The sequence below is a fragment of the Eutrigla gurnardus genome, assembly GCF_963514095.1.
Source record: "Eutrigla gurnardus genome assembly, chromosome: 20".
NCBI lineage: Eukaryota > Metazoa > Chordata > Actinopteri > Perciformes > Triglidae > Eutrigla > Eutrigla gurnardus.
In genome coordinates this window covers 8158298-8184042 of record NC_139931.1, presented here as the reverse complement: position 1 = coordinate 8184042, position 25745 = coordinate 8158298, and the positions used below count along the sequence as shown (strand labels likewise).

The 25745-nt window shown below is 45.0% G+C and overlaps 1 protein-coding gene across 2 annotated transcripts in view; it reads left to right on the top strand.

Moving 5' to 3' along the window:
• Positions 1-25745, top strand: part of cep112 (centrosomal protein 112) — an 82132-nt gene that overhangs the window by 5905 nt on the left and 50482 nt on the right. For both annotated transcript variants that reach the window (XR_014599001.1, XM_084036455.1), the window contains exons 5-17: positions 720-801; positions 2354-2431; positions 5296-5343; positions 5448-5534; positions 11004-11090; positions 13537-13636; positions 14084-14202; positions 14725-14868; positions 17847-18001; positions 18192-18321; positions 18423-18515; positions 18701-18760; positions 19939-20018. Coding sequence is in view for 1 of the 2 variants with exons in the window: in XM_084036455.1 (XP_083892581.1) it covers positions 720-801; positions 2354-2431; positions 5296-5343; positions 5448-5534; positions 11004-11090; positions 13537-13636; positions 14084-14202; positions 14725-14868; positions 17847-18001; positions 18192-18321; positions 18423-18515; positions 18701-18760; positions 19939-20018 (1263 nt within the window). In the remaining variant the exon portion in view is untranslated. The remainder of the gene's footprint in view (positions 1-719; positions 802-2353; positions 2432-5295; positions 5344-5447; positions 5535-11003; positions 11091-13536; positions 13637-14083; positions 14203-14724; positions 14869-17846; positions 18002-18191; positions 18322-18422; positions 18516-18700; positions 18761-19938; positions 20019-25745) is intronic.

Here is a 25745-nt window from a genome sequence, read left to right as displayed (position 1 = left end):
ATTGAGACTGTGCTCTCTAGAATGCCATTTGAATGATTTTTGTTGTCCTCCATCTTTCCGTCTCCTTTCACATCTTCATTCAATTAGCATTAGTGGGCCATTAGTGTCTCATGTGCCTGCGCTTAATGAGATAGTAAGCTTAGTTATGCCTTTTTGTGTGTGTGTGTGTGTGTGTGTGTGTGTGTGTGTGTGTGTGTGTGTGTGTGTGTGTGTGTGTGTGTGTGTGTGTGTGTGTGTGTGTGTGTGTGTGTGTGTGTGTGTGTGTGTGTGTGTGTGTGTGTGTGTGCATAGTAAGAATGAGATACGTGTGTGTTTGTGTGCCAACGAATATAAGCAGTTTCCCTGTTAAGCTGCTTGTTTGAACCATGATGGGGCGGACATGATGAGACAATGATTGAGGTGTATGATTATAAAAGAGTCGTACAAGCCGTAGACTGGTGCCCTGTGGGCCGTCCGTGGAAACAAAGTGATGTATAGCAGAGACGTTTATTGTTCAGATGGAATGAAATGCAGACCACAAGCCATGCAACCAATGCCAGATGTTGATCCGTGTAAATAGCGAGGCGGGCTGCCTACGCAAGCACATTCATATGCAAACAGAGGGACAAAAGCAGACTCCAGAGACATGCACCACACACACACACACATATATATATACTATACAGTACTGTACTGTAGGGTAACCTTCCACACTCTTCTTCCTCTCTTTTCTCTAACAGGAGAAGGCTGTACGAGGAAAGGAGCCCATCAGGACCCGTGTCCTCCAGTCCGCTCAAACACTCATCCAATGATGCCAGGATGGTTAGTTCATCATCACGCCCTGCCATACTTGTCTTAAAGGGACGGTTCACCCCAAAATCCAAAATACATATTGCTATGTATCAATCTAGATTGTTTCGTTGTGAGCAATTTAGGGACTATTTTGAGTCATGTGCATGGGCCTCTCTGTGCATGGTGATCCTGTCCCTTTTTAGGACTCAACAAGTCGGGGGTTTTTCAGATTTATAAGTAGCTGTGATGACACATTGAAATATTAACAGCAAACCCACTGGTGCCAAAACAAATAAAAGCCGATGTTTTGCTTTCTTCTTTAATGTCGACCAATTTAGAAATTCCTCAACTCATTTCCCCATGAAGCCGGAGGAAATTCCCTGAACTCTTACGTTGCTGGTTCAAGCAGCAAAAATGGAGCTAATGGTTGCGATCGTACATTTGACAGTAACATGCACTCAGCTGCCAATATATTAGGTGCAACTTTACCACTTTATAGTCATTTTGGGGGGTTTGTGATGTTAAATTATGTTTCGTTATACTGAAATGTGTGTCTGTTATTTTGTCCCACCTTATTGACAGTTAGGGTGGACAAAATATTGAAGATACCTCTCAGTGTAACAGAAACTGCAGCCTGATATGATTAGTTTAAAAATGAAAATGTTTCTGTCTTTGGCAGTTAATTCCGTGTTCTTCTCGGACCTCATAGTGAGAAGTTGATTGAGGAATATGTTTTCACACTTATCAGCGTCCGACACAATGCGTCAAATTCCTAGTTCGATACGGAGACGCGCCGCCTTGAACAGCCAGTGACCCGAATGCTCGGCATTCCTAGATATCGAAATGAAACGTCGACTCTGTTTGTCCGAGGGTGAGGCTCTGGGACCTTAATGCCTTTTTAATCAGAAGGGGCATTTAATCCCGAACTATTCATACAGCCATTTCTCTGTGTCAGTGCAGTTCCGCCGAGGTACACCCAAGGTCCACACTCCACCAGATCCTAATCAAATTCAACAACATCTCTCCTTTCCCTATCGCCCTCTCAACTTTATTAGATATTTCCCCTATTTCAACCTCGCCGCCCCGACCTCAACTTTGAGAAAGCCGATCTTGTGTAAACAGAACCCCTGGAAGCATTCGAATTATACTGTTTAAAACAAATCCGGAGGCCCCCGTTGTAACAAAAGGCTGGGGAAAACAAGGATGACAGGCACTTTAGCTAGTGGAATTTACTGCGTGACGGAAATGATGTGGAACTGCCAAACATCTGGAGCGCTGTATGCGAGAGGGAGGAGAGCGAGGGAGCAAAGGGTGGAGAGATGGAGATAACGAGGGAGTAGAAAGCTGTTAGTGTGGGAGGAGAACACATGGGGGCGTACTGTATGTCTGTAAGCTTTTAAAGAACCGTTTTGTTGTTGCCAAGAGAGGAATTATATCGTGTCATAAAAAAAAAAAAAGATAACCTCCATCACTGTCTGCCGTTTGCTTCCTCGGGCCAAACATCCAATCAAAGACATCATTTATATTCCCTCTTCTAATTCATAACTTAATTTCTATTTTCACGCCTTTTTATCGTCCTCAGGTGGATGTGGGGTTGAAGGCAGATTTTCCTCCCGTTGACAGTGACCTGGAGGCTCGTCTCAACAGCTGGAACCTGGGGGTGAGTCCAGGGGCATGCCTTGAGCTCCGTGGTTACACGCAGCTGTCATTATGCCGCCGCTCATCCGCGGTGACAGTGAATCTGAGCGCTTGAGCTCACGAGCACATCAAGAGGGCGACGACGCCGAGTTATGTTGCTTAACAAAGGGCGTAAAGACTCTTTCACCTATGTCCTCTTGAAACCACTTCCTTTAGGCAGCTCGTTGCTATTGTAGGACGTGAGGGTGGGAGTAAGGGTTGTGTAAACTGAGCATTTGAAGATGTGTGCGCCTCTCTTATCTGCTCTGTCTGGAGTGCACCAGGCCAGGGCTTGATAAGCACTCTGCCCTCATGTATTTTATTCCCTTATTTATTCCCAATCTCCTCACCAGCATGACCCCGATTCTCTCCTCTTCTGCATGTCGCCTCTGTCCTCTCCCCCACATTATCAGTGTTTTTCTAGAGCACAGCCCCTCCCCTTCTGTCTTCTTTTTCCCTAACCGTGTCCCTCTGTTCTACAATCCTATCTTTCCCTCTCTCTGGCACTTTCCCCTTCTGTCTCTCCATCTATCTTCCTCCAGCCCTCTCCATGTTGCTCTCCCTCTCTCTTTCCATTCGAGGGTAATCTGAGGTATCTATCGGCAGACGTGAAGCCGCGCACTGCCCCGCTCTGCACTCGTCTGTGTTGAGACGCTGATAAGAAGCATTGCTTGGCAACGCTCCCCCAAGCCTGCATCTTTTCCAATCAACAGATGTTCCGTCACACACACACACACACACACACACAAACCCCCTTCAAGTTTACAGAAGTTTTATAGATGCACTGCTTCAAAGCGCCCGGCTCCCAACGCAATTTCAACACAACCGAGCGTCACTCTATCAAGAACATCTTTAGCTTTGCTTTAGATGTTCAAAAGCGGTCCATATCGGCTTGTTCACTTCACCTCTAATGTAATAAAGTCTGTGTAGCCAGCACGGTGGCCGTACTGGACAGGAGACAGCAGATTGCTTCAGACTAAGATAGGCGATCTTTTAAGAGACACAAAACCTGAGTCAGCTGGCCCACCATCTGCTCCATCTATGTGGCCTGTGCGCTTGTTAGCGTTTTATCACTATTTAATGTTAGAGTTAGGTGCAGCGTTTGCTGAGAGAGAACATTTCGTAAAAACCTGGCCTGTGTGCCACTTGGCCGCGCATTGTCTGCAGTTAAATGGGTGCGCTGAAGGGCTTGCTCAACGCTAGTCTGAAACTAGGAAGCCATCAATCACTGTGTGTGTGTTTGTTTGGCTGGAGAACCGGCCCCTTGTGATGTGGAGTGTTGTTCCCCTCCTGCGTCAGTCCATCCATCCACGTCAGTTTCCAATGACACAGGACGGCGTGCCAGCTGCGAGGCGCGGAGGAACACGTGGAGCATGTGTGTGGGCATGCAGAATAAGGAGCGTGTGTGTGTGCACTACAGGCATACGTGTGCACCCGAATCCAAGTTTAGTATCGCGCCGCTGTGCCAGCATTACACCACAGCATTTAGTCTACACGTCTTCCTTGCCCTGTGGGCCGTGCTCAATCAAATCTGATGACTGGCTGTCTGCGTGTATAAAAAGAAATCCCATTCTTGTTTTCAGCCCGGGCACTAGTTTAGAAGGATATTGATTGATTCATCACTTGGTAAATATGGATTTTCTTTTTTTAGCCAGTGCCAAATTTAAGTAGCAACTCGACACACATTACGGCACACACACACCGACGATGCTGCTCTACACAGACTGTATCAGTCTGCTCTTGTGTTACAGTTCACAGTAAATCTGATTGCAGTCAAGCCAGAATGTACATGTACAAAATGTCTGACCTGTTTTTTTATTTTTTTATTTTACCAGCTTCACGACTAAGCAGAGCTGCTTTCATTTATCTCACCTGTCACTAGCTTACCCCGAAGCAACAGATTGTAACTTTATCCTCGTACAGTAGCTGTAGCCATTTTAGTCCCAAGCTTTGAGGTTTTTTCAGGTTCCGTTTCGCTCATCTCCCGTTTATTCTGGATCGGCTTTGTGTGGGTGGCGCCACCTCACACACAACATTAAATCTTTTTTTTTAACTTTTTTTTTTTAAGCTACCACTGAATAAATCCCACACTACCCTCCTCTTCTTCTTCTTCCTCCTCCGACGACTCATCCTCCTTGTTCTCTTCCTTCATCCCCGTGTTAAAGAGATTTGCAACCGGAATGTTTACCGTCATCGTCATCGCTGTCATCTCCAAGCGTCAGCCCCGCTGCTTCGGAAGGCCGTGATCTTGCCGCTAGTTAGCAGCCCCTATAGACAGCCTCAGTACATGAGAGGGAAACGCTGTGTGATAGCGTGAGTTCACAAGAAAATATTGGGGTCACAAACAAATGTCAAATAGTGGAAGGAAAATAGGTAGTTGTCAACACACTTAGTGAGCTGTTTGTATGAGTCATTTGGAGTGTGTCCCCTTCGGCGTGTGTCCCCGAATCTCCTGCATTTTATATTATAATCAAAGGACATTTCGTACCAGTGTTTGTCAGGATGTACTGTATACACAGCGTGTGACAGTGAACGCACCGCGGATAGCTTACAGATTAGTGGCCCAGAGTGTTGACATAAGGGCCGTGTTGGGACAGAGAAGAGGAGCCGACAGCGGAAACCGAGCCGGCCGCACCAAACAATGCCTTGAAGTAGCCCGACGCTGTCTGTCTTTCTAAACAGACGAGAGCTGACGGAAGAGATTCCAGCCGCAGCGGAGAGCTTTTGATGTGTTCGCTGCATTGTTTATGACAAACCCAAGGTGGCGGTTGGATTCTGGTCATGGTGGTAAACTTTGTTCCCAAGAAGAAAACGGGAGGTCTAAAGTTCGTCTGTTTCCTCTTTCAGATTGAAAACCCCAGGTATTTGCGAGAGAACCCCATTCCCTTGTCTCCGGTAAGTTGTCTTTTTTTATATATTATTGTTACGCAGAGAAAAGTGCTGTCTTTGAACTCCTCAGTCACCTCATCGCCGAATCTCACTCCTCTTTATCTCTGTAGATCTTCAAGTCAAGCTTGGGGAGGAACAGCACCTTGGCCGATGATCAGGGCCCACAGCTTTCACAGAGCGAGGAGGTGTACACCAGAGTAAGAGCCCCTAGCTAACCCCAACCGTACCTGAAAGCTCCTGTGTGATGAATATCGGAATACTTTAATGATTCTCTTTGTATACCCAAAGGCAGTACGTGATATTTTAAAAGACAGCCCCGTTTGTCCACTGCAGCCTGAATTCTTGCTACTCGCTGTTCGGTACCCTCAGCGTTTGTATATAGAAGCAAGTGTTGAACACACACAGAAGGCAAAGCTCTCTTGACTGCTTTATGGTCCCCACAGCCATGTACATACAGCTTTGTGCATAGTTTGTATTGTTGAAATGGCCAAGGCGAGCGTTCCTCTAGGAAGACAAAAATAATGCCCGCTCCCAGTGATGACAGTTTCTTTTTTTTTTTTTCCTTATGTGGATTTAAGCTGAAAATCCCATTCTGAAAGCATGCTTTGAAGTCTCCTCTGCCCCTCCCCACCACTCTCCCCACCACCCCCCACCCCCACCATCGGCCTTTACCCGCACTGTTAAATATAAAAACTGAGCATGACTTGGCTGTAATAGCCGTGGCTTTTCATGTCTGCTCGGGGGAAAGCGCTCCAGTCAGTTGGATGGGCTTTACCGGGAGAGGGCAGAGAATGGAGAGAAAGGATATGATGGACAATGGTCTTGCTTATTGACCTGTCATGACAAAGATCTGTCATTCACACCACATGAACACACACCTCCGTACACATCCTCCCACCCAGTCGGTTGGTCGGTCTACCTGTGGGTTGATATTGAGTGTACGCAAACATTAAAGCAACGTCCCATGCTGTTTGATCCTGCCTCAGACTAGCTGAGTGGCTACATACAGCTGCGTGTGGTGGGAATATAAATGCATCACACCTCAGAAGACCGCATTTATCCTCCACACCAACTTTCCTTGGATGTACACAGAGTTCCCCGTCTATTACACTCATATTACAAGAGTTATACAATCCATAAATAGTGTGAAGCGTATAATGTTCAGTTTATCTTAACACTGAGTTGGAGGTTGCTGACTCAGCTCTGTGGTCTTTTTTCGTGTCTGGTGTTTTTATATTTGAGAATTAAGAGTATTTTGCCCCCTTCGTGTATGTAAGAAAGAATGTACGGTCGACAAAATACTCAGATTCAATTTGTATGTTTAAAGTTTTAGGCGAGAGACTGTCGGAAACTGAACCGGTCTGTCAATTTCCACTGAGGCCAGAATGTTCTCAATATGGGAACCAGTTCAGGAAAGTCACAGGCAAACACTGGGAGGAACACACTGGGTAATGAGAGGAAATGGTGCAGAGCTGGATTTTTTTTTTTCCTCCTCCGTGGTGCCGTTTGACTACTGTAACCAATCTATTGCGTTTCTACCATTCTACCATATACAGAGGTTCATTTTTTTAAATAGAATGAAAATAAAGCTGTAGGGAAAATGTGAGTTACAAAGAAAATATGTCCACCGAAAGAGCGACTGTTGAAAGCGTGTGGTGGCCTTACCTTCAATCCCAATACTGTAGACGTTAGTGGCAACACAGCCATGTCAGTGGCCCAGCTCTAGGGACGGTCGTTTGGCCTTCCTGACAGAATGATCTCAGTTACTCCTGCATTGATTGGGAAAATGTCAGCCATATGCAGAACTCTGCTTTATAACCTGCTGTTGTAAAGCCCTTTTTTCTTTTAGTGTTTATCATTTAAGATTCCTTCACTGATCATGGGTCTTGAGTCACCATTAGCAATTAAAAGTGTTAGGTGGGTTTCTGGAGCTCTGCACCCCTCAGGATACAGCTGTTGCTACACACACAGTATATCATTCTCAATTGCCACATTAAGCTTTCCTGCAGAAGCACCGAGGCTTTGTCCAACCCTGCCGTTGCGTGTCTGTCTAGGCCCAGTCTAGGAAATGACAGTGACATCACTTCCCTTTAATCCCGAAAGCCTGGTTGAAAATGTACCCAGGTTTAAAGCGTTATACACGCCACATGCCATTAAGCTAGTGGCGGCTTAACGAACATCTCATCTTTCACACCAGAACTCGTCGTCCCACTCAAGCTAGCGGCTGCATTGATACGAATGCTGACTGCTCTTTTCCTACGGAACAATGAGCAAGCGTTGCGTTGAGTCACTTTGCTTATGGGCAAGTCGTGTGGAAAAAGTCCTGCTAATCCGCCAGCGCGCCCTAGAAGTGCTCGGTATTATGAGGGCTGGGTCTTTATTTGGAAATTCAATTAATTGGCAACTCATGAATTCGGCTTAGCCATAGGCCCGGGTTGTGTGATTACAGAACAAGATGCTAGCAGGCGGCTCTGATTAAAGGACCTCATCTGTCTTTTCAAGTCTTCTTGTGAGCGCGTGTACGCTGTCTTCCAACTAACCCCTGGGTACCTGACCAGAGGGATCGTTGGCAGCAGGCACAGGCACATTAGACGACCGTCTTTGTGTCGAGCAGTCACACTCTAATGGTCACAAGCCCCCGACTGGGGATCAGACCCCTCTCGCTTTTCCGACGCCATTATGAGGCCGTCCCTGTAATCTAAGGATCCTCTGGGACGGAGTTTGAGCTCTCAGCCTGTGATTTAGAGGGCCATAGCCTTTCTTATCTGAACGCTTTTCAAAGCTAAAAAAGAGCAAGCTAGTCAGCCTTAGTAGTTTAAAGGGGACCAGTTCTTCAAACTGCTTCAGGCTGAGAGACACAAGAGATCAACGGAGTTCCATAATGATAAAGTTGCTATTTCAAGAGTTTCTGTCCTCTCTACTTGGTTCTTACGTACTTCGTGTATTTATATCAGCAATTTTCAAGTAATAATCTGTTTACTTCTCGAAAACTATGGGAGTTTTTTTCCATGTCCGAGATTCGATTGGAGCCAAAAAAAAAAAATGTTTTATCCAACTTCACTATCTGGACAGACTACAGTAAATTAACTTCTTATCAGTGTGGAAATGACATCTAGCTGCGCCTCAGTAGATAGCAGAACGCTGCATACCGACTATCCTCGAGCATCTGTGTTTACTGAGGATGAAAGGCGCGCCAGGACATTGTGCGTCTCAGGAAAGACGGAGGAGAGATGCACAAACGCAACCTTGCTTTGAGGAGCGCGAACGGTTAGCAGACGATTTGTGAACACATCCCTCTGAGGGAAAAAAAAAGGCCTCGACCCCTGCGCCGTTTTTTTTTTTTTGCGAGCAGAAAAAAGCAACTGTTTCCGTCTCCTCCTCGCGTTCCCTCTCTCATGTGCCCCCACCATCACTTTCTTCCCTGCCGCCCTCTCCATCCTTTCAAGAGTGGAGTGTCAAAAAACATGGCATCTTACAGCGCTCGCTACAACTCTGAAGAAGAGAAGAGGGGAAGAAAAGCCACACCATCCAGTCGGGCTGATTGAAGGCATCTCAGACGCCTTAGGTGTACGACATTCCTCCTCCTCCTTCCTTCACTGACGACTTTATAAACAAGTTTCAAATGCCCCTGATCTAGTTTGACAAACTTTCTCCAAAGAGCTTTTGAAGAGAGGATGAGAAAGTGACACCCCCACATGTGCTTTTTTTTAGGGTGGGGTGGGGGGGGGGGGCACCAGCAGAATCAGGTCCCCACTTACTCGTCTGCTTTTCAATCACTGCCAACTCTCTCGCTCTCTCTTTTCTCTCTCTTCCCTTTGCTTTTCCCCTTTCTCACTCTGACAGGTCTCCTGTGGTCCCCCTCGATTGCACAAGAAATCGTGGTAAATCGAGAAAAAAGAGACTCAGTACAAAGAGAGAACACTTAACGGAGCTTTGTCAAGGATAAAGTGTATACATGTAGCTGGAGTGCAATAATGAGGAGAGGCATCTAGAAGACAATTTTATGCGTCTATTTTTTTTTTAATTCAGAATGATCCTCCAAAGTAAAGTTCTGATATCTCAACAAAATCTAAACTGTCTCCATTTCAACAACAAAGTACATCTTTTTTTTTGTCTCATCCAGTACGCTGTTTATGTCCGTCCCGTATCGTATTCACATTCACACATATTTACCATACTGTCATTGAATATTATTTTTATTCGGGCCATCATCGCAGCTCCTTTTCATTTTTACCAAGCGGAGGTCTAATGTGGTTCGACTGTGCCAAGCAATGTCGTGGGAATTTTCTACTTAATTGTTTTGATAACTAGACCAAACAAGAGCTAGCTCCGGGATGTTGTTAACCGCCGACGTGTACACACATACGACCACGTTTTCAAAGGGAGAACATTGTCACCCTCCTCCAGGGGTTGATTAACGCGCTACAACAGACAGCGGCCAGGCATGAGTAGTGGCATCAAAGCGGACAGCCAGCCATCGTTCTTACAAAGGTTCTCTTTGTATTTCTGTGTGTTTGCGAGCCATCTTGTGTGCAGTGCGTAGCAAACAAACTAGAAAGAGTTGCTGGAAAAGGACATTGTTGTAAGGAGCAAATGCCATTCACAAATGCTAATGAAATGCATTTTATAGTAAATTTCAATTGGATACTTGGAATGTCAAAGCTTAAAGTGATCAATCCAAGAGTAGACTACTTTTAGCAATCAATACATTATGCTACCGTCTCTCTAGCACCACCTGCAGGCCAGAAAATAAGTACAGGGTTTAACCCTTTTATTTTTCGATGGTGCACCCTTGGGGAAAAATTCGCTTTTGCGCCCTACTAGTGGTAAGCCCCTGAATAATTTAGAAAATGTGTCAAATGCTGTCCTCGACTAAAGGCATGCTTAACCGATTAGTCACAAGATTTCATGAACTAATCAATTACTTTCAAAAAACAACAACGCTCATTTAGTATTGTTGCAGACAAAAGGGACTGCCTTTCAAAGCCGCAATTGTGACTAATATTTCCACGCCACGAGATGTAATAATTATCCTACTTTAATGACGAATGACTAATCGATCATTTTGGACAAAAAAAACATGTTATGAGATGAGGTCGTTATGGCTCCGGGAATCTGTCTAGCTGGACAATCGGCTCCAACACGCACATGACGGCGCTGAACTTTTGATCATGGTGTTCAAACGAAGACAGCAGCTCATTTCATGTGTTCGCGCACAAACGCAAAAGGGCTGTCACTTTGTTGTGCTTACTATAGACCGACTGAAGATTTCATGAAACACGTACAAGCGCTTGAATGCATCTCAGCGTCATGCTTCACACGGATAAATGTTCTAAAATGTTAATGTGGTTTATTTCATCATCAGCTGCTCTCGCGTGCAAGACGGGACGCGCTGTATCTCCTTTCATCCAGAGATTCATGTTATCTCTGCTATCCTGTCACTCTTTATGTGTGTTTTTTTTTCCATGGCATGTCTAAAACTAAAGTTAGGACATATGTGTCGCCTTGTAATAAGTCACATTTCATCCCTCAAGCAGATGGGTTTCTTTCCGCTTACCTTGCTTTCATGTAATGGAAATAATTAAAAAAAGATTTAACGGAGAGTTAAACATGCTCCAGAAGTCCACAGTGTTATGACATTTGTTTTTTTTCCTGTGTGTTTCCAGACTGAGATGAAAATCAAAGTTCTGGAGTCCAAGCACCAGGAGGAGAAACTGATGCTGCAGCAGAGACACGATGCAGATGTTGAGAAGGTAAGGATCAAAACCGCAATGATGTCAGTAATTTCAGGATGCGGACACCGCAGTTTGAGTGCTCATGAACACTAGTTAACCTCCGTTACAATGCCCATCACCGACTCTTGATTCCATTTGGTGGCTAATGAAAAGGAAAGGGACGAGTCTCTCCTCATCGCCCTCCGTACCCGCAAATAATCAGCTCTTCAAAGCTCTTTGTTAACTGTTGAAAAATAACGACAAAGCTGGTTTATTTCACACTTGGTGCCCATCAGTTAGGCTGCAGATCAAGCACCTGGGATCTGTCACGTCCTCGGTGTGACTTGCCTTTGCTGCCACAGAAGCTTTTAATAAAAGGGGGGGGGAAATACTCCAATTTTCTCTCCACTTTAAGATGCCCATTGCTTCTTTGTGTTTGACAAGAGACAGGATGACAGCCAGCTCTCTCCACTCTCCCGCTCTTTAATTACATACAGATTGCGAGTTGTGTCCAATTTAATTTCCTCACAATTTTTCCCAGTATTCCCGCTAAGTGCTTCAAAGCCGAGTGATTCGGGGGCGCTCTCTGACGAGCCTGATAGAAGGTGGGCAAGCTTGGTTTAGTTTTAATTAGTCTCCTTATGAATTATGTATAGGTTGCTGAAAGGCTAGTGGTCATTGTGGGGAGGGTAATGAGAGAACAGGCAGCAGTGTTGTATGCTGATGGTTGTGGATCAGTACTGTGTTTAGTTCTAAAATATTGAATAACCTTAGGTTATGAAGCACATCTGAACACGCAAATGATCTGAGACTAATAACAGTAGTCCACCAGAAGACAATAGATGGTGGTTAATTACGGTATTTTGTTTTGAATGCCATTGGGATTAAATGCCGTCTGTGTTTTTGTTAAGAAATGTGTTTCTGTTTATATACAGAGAGTACACTCCAACTCCAGATTCTGTGCTTTCTTCTCCGGTTCACTCCATTCACTGGTGATATAGGTGCATTAGGATGTCCTCTAAAAGCCTAAAATGAGCACCCTAAAAGCCGTCATTTCCCACCTTCTAGTACACTCTCCCTAGACCTGACTCTGTGTCCCCTCCGTGCTTGGTGGACCCCTGAACAAAACCCCCAGTCTCTCTGGGCTGGCAAAATGGGGGAAAAAACGTTGTATCCCTAAATGTCTGCTGAACTTTGCACCAATCGGCCCGTCCTCCTTTCATCTCTCCCATCCCATTCACACGGAGAGGACCACAGGCGTGGCAACTAAGTGCACTTGGATGGAACAAAATGCTAGCAAGATAAAATCGTATGGGCTTTAGGGAGGTATTTGATGGGAAAATATCTACTTTCAGCCAGAAATTCATAGCAACGTCTGTTGTTGGACGAGTCTGTTTTGTTCCGTCTTGTTAATTTAATGGGTAATACCAACCTCATTATGAAATCTGCTTCAAAATAGATTTAGATCATTTTTGGTTCGATATCTGCAGATTCATTATTCCAACAGAGCACATACGAGAACCTGACTGGAACCTTCTACCACACCTGGCAGTAGACACACCCTCAGACCAACTGCATCATGTACATATACACGATGCACATTATGCAGTTGAGCCAAGACATCTTCTTCCCCAACGCGGAGAGTGCTCAACTGTCCTTTTACACTGGCGCTCCAACTCTCCATGGCCTTATTTAACTAATGGCTCACAGATGCGGGAAGCAGATGCGGTTACCTCATCACACCTCGGCACAGGTGGTTCACTCAGATGGCATTTCATTCAGTTAGCCTGAAGCCTCCTTAGGATGAGATAGGCGCGTGGAAGATGAGATCTTGTCGAGTCGTACGGTGAATTATGTAAACAAAATGATCCGTGTCCGTTTAAATAACATCTTAAATCTGCGTTTCGTTTCCGTCAAGTGATCACGGTTGCAAATTAAGAGATGTTTTGTCGCAGTTTTCACAAACATGACCGACATAAATAATCATTCCATCGTCAGAAAGCATTGGTTATTTACATTGTTGTAGTTAGTTGTGCCTTTAGTGTCTTTTATAATAGACCTACTCCATTTGAAGCTGGTTTGTGGGGTTTTCTTACAAACAAACACATTGTTTATGTCCCTGAGGCATTTCTTTGGTGTGATACACCTACCTGTAGATGGGTGTGAAAATGTGAAACCATTGCCAGGAAGTCACCAGCATGAATATGCATCTGCAAAGCAAGGACCCTCACCTAAAAGACATTGCTGATAGGGGTCAGAATCTGCACACACAGTGCTGTTAGTGAGTTTTGGGAACTGAGTTATCTTCTATTTATATTTGTTTAGAATGGGTACCTCTTTTTTTTTTTAAGTTTAGTTTTGGTATAGCTGTAATAGTTGCTGGTGAAAGTAAAATGCTTCAACAATGACACTTTAATTATCATGTATGAAGGTTAGTTGTTTTCTCAGCAGAGAACAAAATAACATTCCCCCTCTCCCTCCTTAGATCCTGGACCGAAAGAATGGGGAGATCGGGGAGATGAAGGCCATGTACCGGGCCAAGCATAAGGAATTGGAGGAGATGATCCGTAAGCTGGAGAAGAAAGGTGACAGGTCACGGGATTGCGGGGTTAACTGGAAGGATGTTTATGCTCGTGTCTTGGAACACTCGGCGCAAAAAGCCCGAAAAGATACAATTCCACACGAGACTGCACTGGTGTGGAATGACGCTCTGCAGCTGTGCTGCTCAATCTAAAATTTAATCGTGCGATGCGTGCCATTTTCTTAATTTCCTCTTCCCTGTTCCCGTCCTGCTCCTCGCCTCTCTGCTCTTCAGTCTGTCTTTAAAAGCATTTGATGAGAAACACATAAACTTGGCGAAGAGAAGCGCTACTGGCCATTTTATAGAAGCAATATCTTTATTGACATTGATTTACTGACAGCGCATCAGTGAGCGTGTGCATGCGTGTGTGTGTGTGCGTCCATTTGTGCACATACCCTAAGGCAGGGCCTGACTGCTCTTCGCCTGCTTATGTGTGTGCGCTCTTCCACAGTTCAAAGTGTGCTGCGGGAATCCCAGGTCATCTGCGAGAGCAAAGAGAAGCAGATTGCCGAGCTGAAGAAGATGTCGGATCAGAGCACCGACTCCCTGAAAAACGAGTGGGAGAAGAAGGTATGAGGAGAAAGTTGAAGGCTCTGGATATTCTGCAGCCCAACCCCCTGTAAGCAGCCCTGAGCCAGAGGAAGACTGTTTGATAGCATGAGACTAGTAGAGTAGGCTGGAAGCAGGCGAGCTCTGCTTCACTGGTAGAAAAAAAATATTTATTCTTTCATGCTGCGCTTAAGTTAGTGTGTTTTTTTTTCTTCTTTTTAGTCCTGAAAAATTAATACTTGCTACCCTGGGTAAATTATGGTTTCACTCCTGATGGCTCCAGCTAACCGAGCTTTTGTAGCTCAAGGAGATCCTAATGAAATCTCCACTCATCTCTTCAGGGTCACTTAGCATGTGATGAGTAACACTTTTTCTCAGATGTAATCATAAAATTGCTGTACAAAAATGTAGTTTATTCCCCCTCGAATGAGCAAGGCATCAGATGCCCAAAGGAAGAGGGAAAAAAAAGTGATGCAAAGTCATCGTGAAAATGCAGGAAGGGAAGATCTGTGACTGATATTTCGTTATTCTGTGCCCTTCCAGCTGCATGCTGCCGTGACGGAGATGGAGCAAGAGAAGTTTCACATGCAAAAGAGGCACACTGAGAGCATCCAGGAGCTGCTGGAGGACACCAACCTCCGGCTGGCTAAGATGGAGGCTGAGTGTAATGCTCGGTCACAAGAAACTGTGAGTACAGGAGCTCCGTCTGTGATCATCTCTTCATTCCAAAGGGGATGTGCATTCAGACACTTCATGTGGGCAGATTACTTTCTACACCCAACACCAGACTTCCACTGGAACAAACAGGATTCTGAGTAAAGAGGCGGGTGTACTTTTGCATAAAACTCCTTTAGCCTTGTTCAGCTCTAAGGAAAGTGTATCCACGTGTCGGTATCTCTCATTTTAAAACACTGACCCGGGACACTCCATGGCTCAAATGGAGGGAAACTTCCTGAAACCTTTGGGGCGAGAATGACTCTCATATCTCACCTCGGTCACCTGTATGAACGTCTTTGATCCAATTGTGTATCGAGTCTTCTTCATGCACACGTACGCATACAGACCTCTCAAAGCTTCTTTGATGTCATATGAAAGGACGTTGGTTTTTTTGTGTGGATTGTGCACGTTAATGGGGATCATCAACGCTGGAGGGCCAGCGCTTCAGAAATAGCATTGTTGTCAGTATCGGCGTTCATGGGCCCTCATACATATCACACACACACGCATATTGCTTCTGGCCTTAGTCTGTCAGCAGGCCCACATTTAAGAAGCATCAAACACTGGACAGTGAGGGACCGGTGGTAAGGCCCCTCTTTTAATAATTAAGGACAGACAAAGCCCTAGAAAATGAAAAGAGCCCTCTGTCACTGTAAATTAGCTGCTCTCCTGCTGTGAGTTTGGGCTGACCTACACACACACACACACGCGTGCCTTGTGTAGGAAGTTCAAAGTAGACTTCATCTCAGGTGAGTTATTACAGCTCCCTTGTTTCTTGGTTGGTGTCTCTAAGCTTAAAGCTCTGCTCACTTGTTGCTGATAGTTATACGAGTATAAAACTTTCAAGATGTCAGTGAGAGTTCATCCGACATTCAGACATTTTTGTGCTCGTAGAATATTCATTCCTTCACAACGTTGACCCGGCACCTTCAGTAGCTTTGAGCATCTGGTTTGTACAGTTAATGATACTATATGCCTATTTGTTTCAGGCTACCACTCCTCCTCCGCTTCTTATGAAGGCGAGACGTAGCAACTAATAAAAAAAAAAGTTCATACCCAGGACACGGTGTGAGAAGTTCACTCAGTTCTCATTGTAAAGTAAGCAAGCAGATTCGTGTTCATTCAAATCCAGCGTACTTTACTAACATTTCAATGACGAATGTCCATCTGCCCAACGCCACATAGTTGGATTCCTATTCGACGCAGATCAAAGATCTCACAAGGGGCTCTCAGATATGTCAGATGTTGTTATTTTTGGATGTTATCTATGCACAGGGCAGAGCAGATAGAATGACTGACTGAGTGGGTGTTTGAAAAGAAAGACAAGCCAATGTCTGCCTGGGTATTGCACCATTCCTGACTGTAGTCCGTGCACGTCCATAATCCAAATGACTGATAATGGAGACATTATTCATATTGTCTTGTGGTTAGAGATGGACTCGTGGGAGTATCCCTTTCTTTGTACTGCTGATATTTGGCAGATTTTTTTCCTAGTATTTGTATTCCATTTTGTTGCTAGGAGCGTGTGTAACAAAACTGGGAAATGAGCTCCAGATTGTTCTGTTTTTTTTTTAGTACAAAAGTACCACAAAACAAACTCGAGAGTCGATAGTGAAAAGTGGCACCAGCCTTAGAAACTCATATCTGTGCATCTCCAGTAATAGTCATAGTAAAACGGGAGTAAACAAACCTGCTGGAGTATTTGTCTGACGCCTGTCCCACATAGTCCACCGTCTCCTCTGTCTCCCTTTCTCATGTCTTCTGACAGACTCTCTGGTCCACTTACTGCTCTTCCTCTCACACTGGAGTTTGAAACACAATACACACACACACACAGCCTGACAAGCCTCATAAGTCGAGCGATGCAGGCTGTCTCGTTCCTGGATTCAGTTCTGATACAAAAACTGCAAAAAAAAAGGTCATCCATCACTCTGTATGACTTTTTCTTTGTTACAATTACGTTGTTTTTTTTCCCTTCAACTTCAAAGTCACCTCTGAATTTCTCAAGGGGCAGCAGAACTCCCAACGTACCTTATGTAGTCTGCTCTTCACACCTTGTAATTCTCCTTCTAAAACACCTAATTAGGGGGTGTAATTTGCTCCCTCTGAGTGTGTCCAGGTGTGCCCAGTCCAGCCTCGGCTCTCTGGCAGGAGATGAGAAGAAGCGCCCTCTCCACGCTAAGTGTCAGCGTGCGTCCGAGCACAACACAGGCCCCTTGTTTGGATTTTTTTCCGGCGCCCTACGCTGTGAACACAAATCTCCATCACCAGCCTCGCCCGGCCGCTGCTCTCGTACACCTTTCAAACACACGGCTCCCCTCCTCTGCCGTCATCCCCCCCCCCCCCCTTCCCTCCTGTCATCGCCTTCCGCTGTCATCGTCTAGATTGACTAGCGCGCTCCATCTTTAATCAGCGCTCCCCGTCATCGCCTTTATCAGCCGGCGCTCGCCGCATTCCACGCTGTAACATGCACACACAGAAAAAGACACACATGCATGTATGCTGGGGGACAGTATGCAGGGAGGGGATGTGTCTTTTCATCAATGCCTGTCTGCATTCGCTGCGTTACTTTGATTATTGTCTTTATTGAAATTCTAATTCCTGTTTGAGCGTTGAAATAACTCACCAGTGTTGGTGTGCCACGATTTCTGTGACATCAGTACGAAATATAACTTAAGCACTATATAGCCATACTTTTAATGTCTTGAATTTAACATATTTTACTCCATAATTCCATAATTTGTACATTAATGAATCAAGGATGAAGTTGGAGAGGTATTCAGCTATATTGTTAGCCACATTCTTCCATATTAGCAACCAGATTCCTGTGTCTGGCTTCACTATGTGAGCATGCGGTCCTCTGACCCATGACATTTTCTCAGGCTCGTGCCCTTAGTGGTTCAAGCTGTCTGGTTTAGTGGTCGCCGTGTGTGTGTTTTGTGGTCCAGGAGCGAACGGTGTGTGAGCTGGAGCTGCGGGTGAAACAGCAGTCGGCGGAGGTGGAGAAGGGCAACGCGCTGCGTCAGAAGGTGACACAGGAGAAGGCCCGGTTGGAGATTCACATTGCATCCATCAGCGGCGAACTGCAGGAGGCTAACAGACGGTCTGTGAAATAGGGAGCCTCAGGGCTCTGCTTGAGGTCTTAAGAACATGTTACCGTTGAGATGCATGCGAGGTGCCTAGGGATCCTTTAAATGTGCTGAGACTATAGCAACATGGAGGTGAAGGGACTTAGAAAACGAAGAGGGCAGCATGCGTTTAACCGTCCCGTCATGCTCTTTTCCCGTCTACAGGAATGTGATTCTGCAGAAGGAGAAGGAGCAGCAGAGTGAGCGGCACGAGCAGACTGTGCAGAAGCTCAAAGTCAATCACGAGACTGACATGAGCCACTTACATCAAGAGCACGATCTGTCTGCCGCTAAGGTCCGCATTACCTGAACGCCTTGACATGGATCACCCCTCCCAGCACGCTGAATGTACAGTTAATTACAGTTAAAGATTTCCTCTCCATTTTTCTCTTCCAGTCTTCTGAGTTGATGGAGGAATTAGAGAAAACTGTAGCTCTGCTCAAACAGCAGCTCCTGGACAGTGAACATCGAAGACACCAACAAGCCAGGGTATGATTTGGGTGGTGACAAGGCCACGTGTATGTTTCAATGTGTTCATGCACACACCTAAAACATAAAAAGCATCCACGTTTTTCTATTTGTGACTGTGGCTGTCCCGGCTATGACGACGCCTGAGGTTAGAATGGGCTCCTCTTCACGTGTCACAGTATCATTTCAACTCTGTTTCCTTTCAGGATCAGGAGATGAAGTTTCACCAGGAAAGAGACGAAGTGCAGCTCAACTATGAGAAAAAGGTAGTGTGTGTGTGTGCGTGTGTGTGCGCGTTTCAGGGAAACCGAGCCACTGAGCTCCATAGCTTCTGTCGTTGCATTGAAGCAGCCCTGGACAAAGTTATTACGGTCAAGTGGAGATCAAAGCCGGGAGTCACATGTTCCTTTTTGGTTCCCCCTTACTTTAAGATTTTATGTCTGGCCTCATAAAATCAGAGCCGTGATTAACAAGTAGATGAAGGACTGGGCAGAGAAGAAAGAGGAGGATGGAAAATGTATAATTTAGCATAAAAGTTATCAAGAAAAGAAAGTTAAGAATGGGAGTTACAAGCAGATCCGAATGAAATTGTGGAGTCACTCTGCAGAAGAGGACATTCAAAGGGACATTTCTCATTGAAGTATGCACTGTCAGTGTACACGGGCCAACACTTAATTGCCTTGACTTTTGAGAGAGCCTCTTCAAAGCCATAGAGCAGCTGTAAACCATACAGTGAAGAGACCATTCTTAATGATCTGAGCTGGACCAGAGCGGTCCAAGCCAGACTTCTTAGGCGAAAGTCGGGTTTTAAAGACCAGCTGCACCTGGGTCATCTTCAAAGTGCCACAGTTATAATGTGTGCGCTCGTGGCAGGCTGGCAGGCATACCCAGAGATGGGGCCCCTCTGGCTGATACACCTGCAAGAACTTAGCAGGCCTTTGTGCACTTCATTCAGGGTCAGGGAGAATTTAAATTAAGCTCTTCTGAAAGAAAGTCAGGACTTTGTTTTTGATGTTTCCCCTCAAATACAGTCTGTTTTTTCTTAATTCTGTCCTGTATCTTTATTATGGTAAAATGAAAGAAATGGTGCCTGACCAATACTGTATATATATATATATATAGATGTCTATTCACAGACACACACACACACACAGTATATATACATATATAGTGGAATGTTAAGTGGAATGATGGAGGCCAGGGTACGGGTATCTGGACATGAGAAGGGCCCATATGGCTGCCATGGATCCAGAGTGAGAGGCCCTCTGTGCAGGCAGATAGCCTCAGATGGTACTTTTTGATGGGGTGATAGAGAGAAGAGACGAGACCAGATGCACAAGGTCACAGGCAGGAGAGTTTTGTTGAGTGATGTTTGATGGTCTCTGCTTGCACACTCACTTACATCTCTCTCTTCCCCCCCATCCTCCCTCCCTCCCTCCCTCAGGTTTTGGCAATCCACAGTGAAGCAGAGAAAGAGAGAACAGAGGCTAAAAGGAAGATAGCCAAACTAGAAGATGCACACAGGTACAGTGAGAAAGGCCAAAAGTTTCATTTGTTGTAGTGAAAGTTTTTGGGATTGTACAATGTTAGTGTTGAATCTAAATTTAATAGCAAAACATTCAATGTAGCACTGATTACAAAGTTAGTATTTTGCATTTTGGCTACTCCACTCAACATTAGGGTTCATTCAGGCTTCACTCATATACAATTTCCCATACATTTGATCTGTTTTGTTATCATTTATAATAATCCAAGCATTTGACATAATGGTCCCATAATGGTGACATTGGTATGTCAGCGAGGGTGGGTGTGTGTGTGTGTGCGCGTTTGTGTGTGTGTGCCTGGATTGCGAGCAGCTACAGACGTGATAGAAATGAACACAGTCAGGGAAACGTTCGGGCAAGACTCGTATGTGTACAAACACAACACCGCACACGCCGATCCCGATCCAAGAATATAATCAAAACACAGCGATATCGCCGAGGGCGATTTGACAGGTTTATGGACAAATGTTCCGCTTTATTACTGTTTGTACTGAAAATGCCCCTGTCGAGAAAAATTCCAAACATACATAATTCTAGTGGAGCATATATTTCGCAATTATTCGCATCCCGCATTCGAGACCATAACTGTGTGGCTTCGAACTTTATTAGAGAGTTGTTTGTGTCTACTGACTCGTCTTTGATCATACTAGGAGTGTGTGTGAATTGTGATTTAAGGTGGAGTTCGCCTTTAACAAGCCAAGCATTGCACACCGTCTTTGATCTTTTTTTTTTTTTGTAGAACTACGAGAGTCCTGCCGGTAGAGTTGAGAGCCTGGTAACTGTGGTGAGAATTTAAACCAATCAGAGCTTCACATGTGATAAGCATTTGTGATGTCTTGAAGAAAACTAGCTGTGTAGAATTTTAGGCATTTGCCAGTATTTGCCATCAGTTTGTCAGAAATTCATCCCCAACCAAATGATAATATTGCATTGTGTACTTGTGAATACATTTTTTTGTTTGCCCACTCCGTTGATAGCCCAGACTCCAACCGACCAGTCGGCCACTCAGAACATTCCACTGGGTACTTAATCCCATACAAGACCACATTACTTGGTCTCAAGCAGATTACAGTATCCCTGGCGAAACTAGAATGTGTTCTGCACAATCAAACACGACGGCCATTCAACAATCTCAGCTCCAGTCATACACAGCCAAGGCCAGTCACAGTGCCATCACCCCCGTTGAGAGGTTCTCAACTGTTTGTCACAATATAATAGCAACCCATTGGCAGTGGATTAAAAAGAATGAGTTGAGCATGTATTTGCTTCTCCTTTTTTTTCATAATCAGTAGCCCAAGGCACTTTGTATCTTAGCCAAACACTTTTTAAGTGGCCTCTAAAAACAAGGATAAATCATCTTCGTGACATAGGAAATGGCATGAAGCTGTAGGGCACGGTTATTGTTCCTTTTGTGTTCCTGTCAGTGTGAAATCATATGAAAACTAATTTTGCAGTTTTGTGGCATTTAGTATTCAGCGTAAAGATCGCAGAGGGACACTGACGGTTGTGCCTGCTTATTGTCTGCGGTTGTCATTGTCAGCGCGGCGACAGAGGACACGCTTAAACACAGCAGACGGAGCCGTTTGTGCATAAATTATCCTTGTTGTTAGTATCAGTAACGAGCCAGTCACTCCCTCGCTTAGTGTTAAACACCGAGAAACGGCAAGTGGCCCATCGGGCTCTCTGCTAATTAAGTACTCAGACTCCACACGCACACACACACACGCGCACACACAAAATAAGCAGTCTGATGTCTACCTGCCTGCTGTCGTGGCAACACTGACGGCCTTTAAAGGCGATCCAGGAGAACTTCAAAGTCAAAGCAGGACCACATGCAGGGGTGTGTGTGTGTGTGTGTGAAGATGGGAGGATGGATGATGAAATTATACAAGTAGAACTGCTCAACATGCCCTCCAGATACTGTGTGGTATGTGCGCTGTTTTATGATGTGTTTGTCGATCCACACAGACCTATTAATATCATTTTTTTTTTTTTTTTTAGATGTTTGATATTTTATTGCTTCAACAACTGAGGATGAATGTGTTGGCAGTTTGAATTATGGTTGTTTTGGTATGTAGCATATGTAGCTGTTATCCACACCCACTTCTTTCCACGGTTTACACCCACTCTTTCTTTCCAGTATAAAAATTCACCCTGTCCTGCCATGCAAATACGCACCGCGGTGTCAATTTGAGTTCCAGGTCTGTGTTACTATAGCAACAACAACAGAAAAGCATTAGCAGAGAACAAGTTCCTCTCCTCTTCTTTCATCCCGACGTGCCTCAGATCATTACAGGGCATTAGCATAGAGATGGAGAGATGCACCGACGGAGGAGGGGGAAAAGAGGGAGAGGGAGCTCATCTGGGGAACAGCTTGCCTGCGTTTGCAACAGTGACCTCCAAATCACAATTTAGAAAACATCAGAAAATCACCTGAATGTTTAAAGTAGAAAAGAAAAAAAACAGCTGCTTTGCTGCTACATATCGGTATTCCACTCCCCGTGTCATTTTTTTTCTTCTTCCTCCACACTCTCCCTCATACCATTCCAGTCCTCTTTCCTGCTGCTCGGCACCCGACCGGCTTCATCAAAACCATGTGCCCGCTAAGGTGTGGCGCAGGGTTGTAGCAACTCCGACTGCGTGTCAGCGGCAACTTCTGCTCGGTTTGATCGTCCTCCGTCTGGAGTGACAGAGGCAGCGTCTACTTTAGGCAGCTGGAGGGAAAGCGTGCACGTCTTCCGTGACTCTCTCTCCGTCATGGACGGGTTTGTGTCACGGCGTGTAGGATTCACACCAACTCTTTCCTGCAGTCACACATTCCTGCTCAGCCCTCCAATTTAAAGTTTTCTTGCTTTTCTACTATTGTTTCGATTTCATGTTTTTTTCAAACTGCCCACCGCCAAGCTGCTGTTTGATTTAGCAGTGAGCTCTTGAGACATGAATACATTTCTGTTGGTAGGGTATTAATGACTTGTGTCTGCTCGCCTGCTTGGTCTGCCTTTCTATTGTTTCTTTCTTAGTGTATTTGCATGCATGCTTGCGTGAGATAATGCCCCCCTCTACTCTTAAAAGGTGCAGGACGCGTCCAGAATGGCCTTTCATGTTATTTTTGCGCGTGTGCGCACACATGCATACCCTACATCCATGTGTGTGTCTTTGAAGTTGTCTTATCTTTCCCAGCATTCCTCTCCCATGACAGGAGGGGATGGAAGGAGGCAGGCAGGGGTTGGCGGTTGTCCGGAGAGGGACCAGAGGCAGCCTGCAACCCCAGTTAGTGTAGAGCTGCAGGGAGCAGGTGGACGTATGGATCCTGAATATTGAAAAGCTTCACTCGGGCTCGATATTTACTCCCATGGCAACTGCATTGAAAGGGGCGAGGATGGAGATGGGTTAAGCGCCGGTTCGATACAACAGACCCGACAAAAGAACATTGCAAAGAGCCCTTCAGCTGGGTCCCATAGCCAAGGTTGAGAGAGTTAAGAACAAGCAACTAAAATATGATTTCTTTTCGAATTTGGGGTTCAAAGTTAGTAGGAGTGTAGGGCTAAGCTTACCTTCTGATGTCACTGCAGGGATGCCTCATGGAGCGTGTCTAGGCAGCATTTCTTTCCTCTTTGTGAATATTAAATTAAATGGACGGATAATCAGGCAGATAATACGTTTCTATTCTGAAAATTAAGTTAATGGTTATCCTGGCATTTAGTCACTCAGCTTTAATTTGTCGTATCCGTTCATCGCAGCGCCTTGTATGCGCCTGATTGATATTGTGACATTTCCCCATCGCGGTGTAATGACGTTTAAACGCCTGGCCTTGCCTCCACGATGATCACACATAACCGGATCTGACATTTTTACATTAAGCTTGCTCACTTACAAATATGCACCGACAGTATGAATAATCAGAGTTAATTCATGCACTGCAACAACTCAATCTAGATAGATTGTCTTTAGGGCTTTCATGGTTTCATTAAAAAAAACAAAAAAAACTTCATCTTCCATTGTGTAATGTTTGGGATATGTAAATACAGTGTGTTTACTTAAGGGGCTCGTGCCGAGTTGATTTAGCGTTATAATGCCGCCGCCTGCATAATTCATGAAGCCAAATAGCATCTAAATGCGAAGGGAAGAAAATCCCTGTTTGAAACCATGAGTAAGATCTCTTCCAGTGAGTTATGTAGAAATATGAAATAACTTAACGCCAGAGCCATTTTGAAGGAAAAGACGGACAGGTATTGTGTCCTTTTGTTCTGTCCTACCCACATGAATATCCGCCTGCGTACTGGTACCAGAGTCTTCGTCATCCCTGTATCCCCTCCTCGGGGTGTTTAGTCACACTTTCATCCCCGGTGCTGATGAGAGAGCTCAAGCGTCGTAGGAGACTGTTTGTACGGATGAATTGAAATGTCATCCGTCATGTCCGCCGATGCTTCCGCACGGCACTAAGCGTCTTCTTTTTTCGGCAAAGTCCAGTGATCTGCGGCTAACGCCACACGTGACCTTTCTCTGAACTGAATCTTTTATTTACTTGAGTGACCTTTTGTTTTCCGAAAAATGTCACAAATTCGTAAAAGCATTTCAGAATTCAAACTGACGTCTTCATGTGTCATCTGTCATAACACTAAGAAAAAAAACAAAAAAAGAAATGATCAAAGTAACTGCAGATTCATTTTCGGTTGATTGACTTTCTCTACTGTAAACGCTGAACAAGTAGCACGAAAATGTCATTAAAGAGTTGCAATTTTGTAGTGCTGACTTATTTCAGGAGAGGCTGGCAGCATCACTAGTGAGATGACTGTTTCCCTGCAAGCACCCAGATGACTGATGTGCACTGATGCTACTGTGGGAGACGATAATAAAGATGCCTCTTTTCTTTTCTTTCCTTTTTTTTTTTACCTACGTGGCCATTTTGTTTCATGGCTTCATATGAATGCTGTTTATAACGGGGCCCGTCTGTAGTCATCAAGCTCAATGATTCTGTTTTCTACACTCTCTCCCTCTGTCTTTAATATTTTCTTGCCCTTGTGCCGTCTTTCTCTTTTGCATTCACTTATTTGTGGTCTGTCTCTTATTCTGTGTCTGTTTCTGTCTTTTATTTTTTCTTTCCCTCCCCCTTTCTCTTTCTCGGGGGGGATGAAAACCAAGCCTGTTTTATTTTTTCTTCAGAGGGCGCTGAATATTTCAGTTTTGCATTTTCTCTCTTTTTATGTGCTCCCTCTTTTTTTTTTCCAGGCCCCTTTGATGTGTCTGTGGATTCGTTATCATTCCGTTTGGATGAGCTCACAGACGCAGATGCGCGGGCGCTCGCTCGCGCACACACACCACGTGTACACACACACACACACACCACGTGTACACACACACTCTCTCTCACTTGCTGTCTTTTCATACGAGGGACCAGAGGCATCCGCATGCAAGCGTGCATACTAGTCTGTTTGTCAGTCTTTTCCATGCGCCGCTCCACCCACATCACAGCACGTACAATTCTTAAATACTCTGCTTACATGAAAAGAATATTTGCATAGGCAATTAGAGTCACTGCCTTGTGCATTGACTTTACTGTGTGTCTGTGTGTGTATGTTAGTGTTTATATACAGTGAGTTCCTTGTCTCTATATCCAGCACAGTCACACACACAGGCGGCATGTGGCATTGTGTGGTCAGGGGCAGTCCGGAAAACGCCGGCATCCCTGCACCCCTCCTGTCTGCCA